The sequence below is a fragment of the Panthera tigris genome, chromosome B1 (genome assembly GCF_018350195.1).
Source record: "Panthera tigris isolate Pti1 chromosome B1, P.tigris_Pti1_mat1.1, whole genome shotgun sequence".
In the NCBI taxonomy this organism is placed as follows: Eukaryota; Metazoa; Chordata; class Mammalia; order Carnivora; family Felidae; genus Panthera; species Panthera tigris.
This window is the reverse complement of record NC_056663.1, coordinates 110,580,741-110,591,693: the sequence shown is the minus strand read 5'-3', so window position 1 is coordinate 110,591,693 and position 10,953 is coordinate 110,580,741. Positions and strand designations below refer to the sequence as shown.

The 10,953-nt window shown below is 36.3% G+C and overlaps 1 protein-coding gene across 1 annotated transcript; it reads right to left on the bottom strand.

Moving 5' to 3' along the window:
- Positions 1 to 6,648: 6,648 nt before the first annotated feature.
- Positions 6,649 to 8,841, bottom strand: LOC102957873 (heat shock cognate 71 kDa protein-like). The gene is given in 3 exon segments (XM_042984030.1): positions 6,649 to 6,937; positions 6,939 to 8,490; positions 8,492 to 8,841. Coding segments are annotated over 3 exon segments (1,938 nt in total). The 5' UTR covers positions 8,827 to 8,841; the 3' UTR covers positions 6,649 to 6,886.
- Positions 8,842 to 10,953: the final 2,112 nt, after the last annotated feature.

Sequence of the window (10,953 nt, the reverse complement as noted above, 5' to 3'; positions counted from 1 at the left end):
TTGTTCTATGCATATGCATTAACTAGTTTAAAAAAACAAAGCAAACAATTTTTAAATGCATGCATATCACATCTAAAAGGATTCATACCAATATGTTAATACTGGTTGTTTTTCTTTTCTCTTTTGTATTTTATAGTTTTAAATTTTTCTACAGTAAATGTCTATTTAATTTATAATTGAAAAATATCTATTTTTAATTTTTTCTAAAAGCATGGTGAATAACCAATGAATCAATATAATTAAATAGTTATATCAATATTCACACTGTATGGTATTACCAGTAGTTGCACATAACCTCACTTAAGTCAACAATATAGAAAACTAAATATAGTTCTCATTAAACAGTATTCATTTTCAACTAACCTTTTTTGTTTTCACCATTAATTCCACACCTTAAGGACCCTATCAGGTATTGTTACAGATTCTTGAATTAAGTGGTCCCTGCCCCTCCATATTTAGGAGTCTGGGAAGTACAAATTTGGATAAACAGCACTCCAAACACACTTTAACATGGCTAATTTTTATATGTCACCTACTCAAGACTGGTCCTAAAGAAGCAGATGCAGCTAACATAGAGTAATTTACAAATTACAATTTCATACATAAAATATATGTAAAACTTTTATACCTATACCTAGTAATGCCTTGGATTAATAGGTGGCATGAGAAAGTTTTAAAAAAAATTTTATTATGACATTTCTCCAAAGAAAATATACAAATGGACAATAAGTACCTGAAATGATACTCAACACCATTAGTTGTTAGAAAATAAAAATGAAAACCCACAAGATACTAGTTCACACTCACAAGGATGACTATAATCAGTAATAGACAATAACACATTTTGGCAAGGATGCAGAGAAATTGGAACCCTCATACATTGTTGATGGGAATGTAAAATTGTGTAGCTGCTTTGGAAAACAGTTTAGTAGTTTCTCAAAAAGTTAAACGTAGAATTTCCATATGACCCACATATATACCCGAGAGAAATGAAAATATATTCACAAAAATCTTGTACATGAATGTTCACAGCAGTATTATAGCAATCAAAAACTGGAAACAACCCAAATATCCATCAGGTGATGAATCACTTAACAAAATATATATCCATACAATGGAATATTATTTAGCCAAAAAAAAGGAATGAAGTACTAATAAATGCTACAACATGAATGAACCTTGAAAACATTATGCTTTAAGTAAAATGAGCCAAATACAGAGGACCACATATTATTGTATAATAACATTTATATGAAATGTCCAGCGATAGAAAGTGGATTAGTGTTTGCCAGGGGCTGAGGGGAGGAGAGAATTGGGAGTAACCACTAATGAATACTGAGTTTCTTTTAGAGGTGATGAAAATGTTCTAGAATTAAAACAACTGACAGTAATGGTTACACAATCTTTTGAATATGCTAACTACTGAATTGTACATTCTAAGGAGTGAGTTTTATGGTATGTGAATTATATCTCAATGATTTTATAAAATTTCATTATAAGCTGGGGCGCCTGGGTGGCTCAGTCGGTTGGGCGTCTGACTTCAGCTCAGGTCACGATCTCACGGTCCGTGAGTTCGAGCCCCGCGTGGGGCTCTGGGCTGATGGCTCAGAGCCTGGAGCCTGTTTCAGATTCTGTGTCTCCCTCTCTCTCTGCCCCTCCCCCACTCATGCTCTGTCTCTGTCTCAAAAATAAGTAAACGTTAAAAAAAAAATAAAAAAAAAATTCATTATAAGCTGCATGCCAAAGGTCAGGGTATCAACCTGGTTATCAACCTAAGTTTATTGACCCAATGGCAGAAGAATCAAGAGGGTTAATTCTTTGGGAGACCATGATGATATTATTACTGAATAAATAGCATATTTATGGGGCACCTGGGTGGCTTACTTGGTTAAGCATCTGACTCGGGCTCAGGTCATGATCTCACGGCTCGTGGGTTCAAGCCCCATGTCCGGCTCTGTGGTGACAGCTCAGAGCCTGGAGCCTGCTTCGGATTCTGTGTCTCCCTCTCTCTCTCGCTACCCCTCCCCCACTCATGCTCTGTCTCTCTCTGTCTCAAAAATAAATAAACATTATATAAATAAATAAATAAATAAATAAATAAATAGTATATTTAAACTAATGCAGTGCAGACCATATTTACAATCTCTTCAGGGATATGCTAAAAGTTTGCCTTGGAACTTACCACTAAAAGAAAGGTAATATGACAAAAAATAAAAGCAAATTTGTTTTTTTCCCCACAAACTTTCACTGTAACAGCATAGTGGTTTTGGTTATTTTTACAATTCTTATCACCAAGGTTGAACTACCACACAGAGAAAACTGACAATATGGTCTCAAATATCAGACTGGACTTATTACAGCAAGTGTTTGACAGTATATAGGAATATGACCAAAGTCTGACTTCTAATATCTATCGAAACATTTCCTTCTATATTATACAGGAAGATTATGCAATCTGTGTTTTCATTAACATAAACTAAACATTATTATGAGTGGTTTTAAAATTAGAATCCTTTTCTAATGTTGAGAGTATACTATAGTTATTCAATTTCTATGTATTATTGACATATTTCAATGAAAACATGTAAATTCTCTTGGTTTTTCTCCTGAGTTATGTGGTTATTTGTTAATATAACATTGTAAGAGGACAATAAAATTGCTGAATAACAGTTCTCAACTCCCATTTCCCTCTTCCTCACCTATACATATGGAGTACTCAAAGTTTTACCTGAAAGTGTTAAAGTGTTAGTTAAAACATTCTTACTTAGCATTCCATTAGGAAATTTTTAATAAGCCAATAAAGTAGACTTTATCTCATCATGCTGAATTAGCTATTTACTGCTGCCTAACATATTACCCCAAATCATAGTGACTTAAAACAAAAACACCTATTATCTCACAGGTTTTGTGGGTTTGGAATTTCAGGGCAGCTTACCTGGGTGACTTTGGTTCAGAAGCTCCCATAAATTGTTGGAGCTACAGTCATCCAAAGGCTTAACTGAGACTAGAAGATCCGCTTCCACAATAGCTCACCTATATGGCTATTGGCAGGAATCCTCAATTCCTCACTGCACATAGAGCTGTTTAATGCATCCTCAAAACCTGTCAACTGGCTTCCCCCAGAGCCAGTGACCCAAGAGAGAGAGCAAGGAAGAAGCCATGATGCTTTTTATGATCTAGTCTTGAAAGTCACATATCATCATTTCCACCATATTTTGTTAATAAGAAGTGAGTCCAGCCCACACTCAGAGAGACGAATTAGTCTTCACCTTTAGAAAAGAGGAATGGCAGAGAATTTGTGGACATAATTTTAAATTTCCATAAGGCCTTTAAAATCAATTGATCAGCATGAGTATAGTTAACGCATTAAAAATAAACCTCATGTATACATTAATTTGATTCCAAATTTCACTTGACTAATTTTGGAAGTTCTATGATAGGACTCTAATTCTTTTGTTTGGAAACTTTTTCCTCTATTTCATATATCACGATTTTCTGAAAGAAAAAATCAAAGATTAACAATAAAAGCAATGAGACAGAGACTATTAATTCTCATCAAATTATGCCTATGCTTCTGCATATTTCAGAGCCTTGCTTACAGTTTGGGTGGCATCATATAACAAGTTCTCAACAATAAAATGTAAGTAGAACTGATGAATGTCACATCCATGTTAAGACAGATAAGGCTGAGTTGCCTTTTTCTAGCCCTCTTTTTCCCTCCTGTGGCACCCTTGAATAGTAGAGGTTCCAGGTGGTGGATCTACCAGAAGGAAGATGTCTCAATTGCTATTGGACCATGTTGTAAGTGAAAAATAATCATTTATTGTGTTAAGCCACTAAAATGTGGGGTTTAATTTTTTATCCAGCGTAGCATAAAGTGACTAATTCATACTGCCAACACTTTAAATATTTAAAAATACAATTCTCTTATGTCCTAAACAAATGTTGCTATCCTTTTTGAAAATTAAGATATTCCCTTTCTTTTTTTTGTTTTAATTTTTTTTTTAACGTTTATTTTTGAGACAGAGAGAGACAGAGCGTGAACAGGGGAGGGGCAGAGAGAGAGGGAGACACAGAATCCGAAACAGGCTCCAGGCTCTGAGCAGTCAGCACAGAGCCCAACGCGGGGCTCGAACTCACGGACCATGAGATCATGACCTGAGCCGAAGTCCGACGCTTAACTGACCGAGCCACCCAGGCGCCCCAAGAAATTCCCTTTCAAGAATAAATAAAAGCAACTGAAACTAGAATATTTAAGCCAGTCAAGGGAGCCTCACACTGATTCCCAGTTAACTATGATCCAATTATAGACATTAAAAAAAAAAAAAAAGCCTCAAGTACAAAGAAACTTTGAGGAAGAATTAATGATGGCAATTAAATCTCAGCAAAACATAGCCATTAAGAGAAATGATAAAAGTTCATGATTTTATGTTGAATTCACTCAAATACTTTTTGAAGCTAAAACTAAGACTTAAAAAATAATTAACAGATGAAAGAAAAAACAAGTTAAATAAGCATATTCCTAATCTTTAGAGACTAAAATCTAAGATAAATAATGTTTTACATGTCACAAAACTTAGGGCTATTTACATTCTAAATAATATAAAATAAAATTGTTAAATCTTAAATTGGAGTACTAGAAGATAGATTAAGGGAGGTGAAGAGGATGATGTTGTTCAAAAGCACAAGTGAAAGAATTGGGAATTAAAGAAAACCAGCAACAAAGGAAAAGCAGGAAAGACCAGTAAATCAGAGGAAGAAAGAAGGAGCCAGTACTGATAATGAATTCTTCATTTTAAAAGAAAAAAAGGACAGATGATTTGTTATTTTATTTTTTGCCACCAGGTGGCAGCTCCTGCTAAATATATAATAGGAATGTTTCTGAATTATTTCTACACTATCTCCAAGTTAGGCTCTCACTTTAAAAGGGGGTGGGGAGGTTGCCAAAATTGTATATCAGTCACTTCTCATACAATAATAAAAGTAATAATTTTTCAAAATAGCTCAATATAAAACAAATACCTTCCAGGGTATATTAGAAACAAAATAACATATGTACATTTCTTCTAATGTAACAATTCTCAGTTATTTCTTAAACCTTCTGGGATTATGTCCTCTTTTGTGGTTTTTGTAAATTTTGAATTGTCAGAACTCACTGTTTTATTCTAGCTCAGATCATGAAATGCCAGGATTGGGTGGTTAGGACACAACAGTATACTAATTACAATAAAAAATGGTATATATACACAAAGATCACTGTTTATTTTGTCAAGGATATACACATTTCTAAATAAGTATCAGGAGACTGTATTGGAAGGGCATATATTGTATGCGCTAATACTTGTGTCTTTGGAGGAGAGGGAATAGGACTGAGGCTAGAAAATGAAAGGGGAAAATTAAACACATTTAGATTTATCCTTAAGTATTTCATGGTTTTGTTGCTTTGATAAATGGCATGTTTTTTATTTCAATTTCCAATTGTTTGCTTTTAATATATAAGAAATGTAGTTTATTTTTATATATTGATCTTATATCCTGCAATTTTGCTAAATTCACTTACTGGCATTACTACGTTTTTTTGTTTTTTGTTTTTGTTTTTGTGTTTTTTTGTGTAAATTCATTGGGATTTTCTAGGTTAAGTGATCATGTTATTTATGAATAAAGACAAAGAATGTCTGTTGACAGTCTGCATTACTATTATTTCTTTTTCTTGACTTATTTCACTGTCTAGAACTTGCTAGTTAATAGAAATGGATTAGAGCGGATATCCTTGCCTGGTTCTTGATCTTAGCAAGAAACTACTTACTCTTTCATCATTAGATATGATAATAGCTCTAACTATTTAATAGACTCTACTTTTCAGGTTAAGAAAGTTCCCTTGCATTCCTAGTTTGCTGGAAATTTTTATCATTCATGGATGTTTAAATGTCATTTTTTCTGCATCTGGTGAAAAGATCATATGTATTTTCCTTTTTAGTCTATTGATATGGTGAGTTACACTGATTAATTATTGAGCCTGAACCAAGCCTACATTCCTGGGATAATCCAACTAGGTTATAATGTATTATCCTTTGTTTATATTACTAAATTTGATTAGCTAATGTTTTGCTGAAGATATTTACATCTATGTTTACATGATATTTTGGTCTTAAGTTGTCTTTTCTTGAAATGTTTTGTCTAGTATTGGAATCACAATAATGCTGGTCTCATAAAATGAGTTGGGAAGTGTTCTTTTCTATTTTTCATAAGCATTCAAATAGAATTGGTATATTTCTTCCTGAAATGTTTGGTTGAATTCACAAGTGAAGCCATCTAAGCCTGGAGTTTTCCTTGTGGGAAGAAAGTTTTTAGATACTAATTCAGTTTCCTTAATAGATACAGGATTACTTGACCTATCTCTCCTGGAGTGAACTTTGGTAGTTTGGGTATTTCAAGGAATATTTCCATTCACTCAAATTATCAAATTAATTGGCATAAAGTTGTTCACACATTAGCTTGTTTTCCTTTTAAGGTTTGTGAGGTCTGTAGTGATAGTGTTTATTTCACTTCAAATGTTTGTAATTTGTCTTCTCTATTTTTCTTATCATTCTAGCTAGTAGCGTAACAATTTTATTTATCTTTTCAAGGAAACAGCTTTTAATTTTTTTATGGTGCCAATTTTAAATACAGTTTTATTTAAGACATTGCATTTTCCACTTAACAATACAGTGCTTACAAAGTGCAATGTTGTATTTCCTTTCCTTGTGCGCATATTCCATATTCAAGTATCAAGAATGCCCAATTTATTAACTATAGCAGCTCAACTTCACTGCCATGGAATTTGCTACAAATTTGGGTCCTTCAAATGTTTTGTGTGGAACAATGCTAGACCTATTCTCAGGTTGGCTTAATCAACCTCTTCAATGGTGGGCCCAGAGGAGGCACCACCAGAGGGGGGGAGCTCCACCACCAGGGAAGCCTCCAGGCATTCCTCCAGGCATGCCTTCTGCACTCTGGTACAGCTTCGTGATGATGGGATTGCAGACCTTCTCCAGCTCTTTCTGCTGATGTTCGAATTCTTCTTTTTCTGCAGTCTGGTTCTTATCCAGCCAGTTGATGATCTCATTACACTTGTCCAGAATCTTCTGTTTGTACTCATCGTTGATTTTACCCTGAAGCTTTTCATCTTCGACAGTTGCTTTCATGTTGAATGCGTAAGATTCAAGGGAATTCTTGGAGGACACCTTGTCTCGCTGCTTCTCATCTTCAGCTTTGTACTTCTCAGCTTCCTGGACCATGTGCTCAATGTCTTCCTTGCTCAAGCAACCTTTGTCGTTTGTGATGGTGATCTTGTTCTCTTTTCCTGTGCTCTTATCCACAGCAGAGACATTGAGAATGCCATTAGCATCAATATCAAAGGTGACTTCTATCTGAGGAGCACCATGGGGGGCAGGAGGTATGCCTGTGAGTTCAAACTTGCCCAGTAGGTTGTTATCCTTGGTCATGGCACGCTCACCTTCATAAACCTGAATGAGCACACCAGGCTGGTTGTCAGAGTAGGTAGTGAAGGTTTGGGTCTGTTTGGTAGGAATGGTAGTATTGAGCTTGATGAGAACAGTCATGACTCCACCAGCGGTTTCAATGCCAAGAGAAAGGGGAGTGACATCCAACAGCAGCAAATCCTGAACATTTTCAGATTTGTCTCCAGAAAGGATGGCTGCCTGCACAGCTGCACCATAAGCGACAGTCTCAGCAGGGTTGATGCTCTTATTCAGTTCCTTCCCATTGAAAAAGTCTTGTAGAAGTTTCTGAATCTTGGGGATACGTGTAGAGCCACCCACCAAGACAATATCGTGGATCTGAGACTTGTCTAGCTTGGCATCCCGAAGGGCTTTCTCTACAGGGTCCAGGGTGCCACGGAACAGGTCAGCGTTTAATTCTTCAAACCGGGCACGAGTAATAGAGGTATAGAAGTCGATTCCTTCGTATAGAGAATCAATCTCAATATTGGCCTGGGTGCTGGAAGAAAATGTACGCTTGGCGCGCTCGCAAGAGGTACGGAGGCGACGGACCGCCCTCTTGTTCTCGCTGATGTCCTTCTTGTGTTTGCGCCTGAACTCCGCAAAAAAATAAAATACCATTCGGTTGTCAAAGTCTTCTCCACCTAAGTGGGTGTCTCCAGCAGTAGATTTGACCTCCAAGATACCGTATTCAATAGTGAGGATTGACACATCAGAAGTGCCACCTCCCAAGTCAAAGATCAGCACATTCCTTTTGGCTCCAACCTTTTTGTCTAAGCCCTAAGCGATAGCAGCAGCGTTTGGCTCATTGATGATTCGAAGTACATTAAGACCAGCAATAGTTCCAGCATCTTTGGTAGCCTGACGCTGAGAATCATTAAAATAGGCAGGTACTGTGACTACAGCATTGGTAACAGGCTTCCCAAGGTAAGCCTCTGCGATTTCCTTCATCTTTGTCAAAACCATAGAAGATACCTCCTCTGGATAGAAACTTGGTCTCTCCCTTGTATTCTACTTGGATCTTGGGCCTGCCAGCATCATTCACCACCATGAAGGGCCAATGCTTCATATCAGATTGGACAACAGCATCGTCGAATCTACGTCCAATCAGGTGTTTGGCATCAAAAACTGTGTTGGTGGGGTTCATTGCAACTTGATTCTTTGCAGCATCACCGATCAATCGTTCAGTGTCAGTAAAGGCGACATAACTTGGGGTGGTTCGGTTTCCCTGATCATTGGCAATTATTTCCACTTTCCTGTGCTAGAAAACACCCACACAGGAGTAGGTGGTGCCAAGATCAATGCCAACTGCAGGTCCCTCAGACATAGTTGCTTCAGTATGGGCCCGGCCCCACTTGCCAAAGAAACAGCTACCTGGAGAGCTAACACCGCATTGAATGAGCAACAGCTTTTAATTTTATTGACTTTCTTTATATCTCTCTGTTTCCTATTTCACCAATTTCTGTTCTTTTCATTATTTCCTTCCTTAGGCTTACTTTGCTCTTATTTTCTAGTTTCTTACGGTAAAAACTGAGGTCATTATTTGTGAATTTTCTTCTTTTTCAATACAGACATTTAATGCTATACATTTTTCTCTTAACAACTGCTTTAGATGTCCCAAGTCTTATATGTTGTGCTTTTATCTTTATTCAATTCAAAATACTCCACAATTTCCTTTATAATTTCCTTTAGAAATTTAGAATTGGGTTGTTTCATTTTCCAATATTGTGGGATCTTTCTAGACACTTTTCTGCTACTGATTTCCAGTTTCTTTTTTTGAAATAAAACATTCACTCTTTTTGGGTGCATGACATGTGTTCATGAAAAAATACATACAAGCAAACAGAAAAAAGCTCATGCCACAGAGAAATAAGCAGTTAACTTTTTGATATATGTATGTATGTATACGCACATACACATATTTAATCCTACATATGTGAGCTGATACTAAATATACAGCTTTGTAATCACTTATGTTTTACTTTACAATATAGAATGAATATATTTTCATGCAGATGTGTCAAACTTTCCAATTGGAAAACAGACCTGGAGAATGAGTCGAAAATACAAAATACGGTGAGATGCTGGTAACAAGGAAACTACCTAAAACAAAATTCCACCAGATGATTAAAGGTAAAACGAAGGTCAAAGATACATCAGAAAACACTAACAGAAAGAAAACAGGGGCCAGATTTTAATATCAGACAAAAAAGGAATTCAAGGCCTAAAGCACACACACAAGGTAAGGATGCCTGCGTGAATGTCTGCTTCCAATGCATCATCACGAACTTGTTTCTTACTCTTCTTATCTCTTCCCTAAGCCTTTCCAATTCGTCTACTCTTCTTATCATTTCTTCAAGGACCTAATGCCTCACAGGAGTTTCTTCCTTAAACCCCTGGCCAGGCTGGGTCAGCAGCCCTCCTCTAAGATTTCCGTCTGCTTCCCGGCTTACACCTTCTTTGGAAGGTTGAGGATTTCCTTCTGCCTTCTATGGTACATCTTCCAAAGGGCGGTCTGCCTTGGCCTTTGGCATGTTCTGTGGTTTTCCTTCCTTTTCTTCACGACTTTTACATGTTAAGTATTTTTCTGTTATTTATTTTGAATAAATTAATCCTGCAGGGATCCAGGGGATTTTCCTACCTCTTCCCACACTCAATTTGTGTCATGCCCAAAATACCAAGAGTCCTGAAAGATCTGGAACACTTTTCTCCTCCAGTAAGGCCTAAAGCACACACACAGGCAATATGTAGTTTCTAGTTTAATTCTTTTGTGATCAAAGAACGTATATTTTTTATGACTGCAATCATTTTAAATTTGTAGAGATTTCTATATACAGTCTACGATAAATATTCTATCGGTACTTAAGGGACACCTGGGTGGCTCAGTCAGTTGAGCCTGTGACTTCGGCTTACATCATGACTCACGGTTGGTAAGTTCGAGCCCCACATCAGGCTCGATGCTGTCAGTGCAGAGCTCACTTAGGATTCTCTGTCCCCTTCTCTCTCTGTCCCTCCCCCTCCATCTGTCCCTCCTCTGCTTGCATGCTTTCTGTCTCAAAAATAAATAAACCTTTAAAAAAAAGAAAAAAAGAATGCATATTTTGCTGTTATTGAATGGAACACTCTATAAATATCAATTAGATCAAATTGATTATTTAGGTTTTGTAAATCCTTGGTGATTTTTGATCTACTTTTTCTATCAATTACTGAGGTAGAAATATTGAAATGCCAATAATATTGTGAATTTGCCTACTTCTTTCAGTTCTATCTGTTTCAGTTTTCTCAAATTGCGTTATTAGGTATATAGATATTTACAATTGTCATACCTTTTTGATACATTGATCTCTTTATCCCTGGTAAACTTTCTTGCTCTAAAGTCTACTTTCTCTGATAGGAATATAGACACTCAAGTTTACCTTTAATTAGCTAATACATGGTTTATTTTTGTGCAACC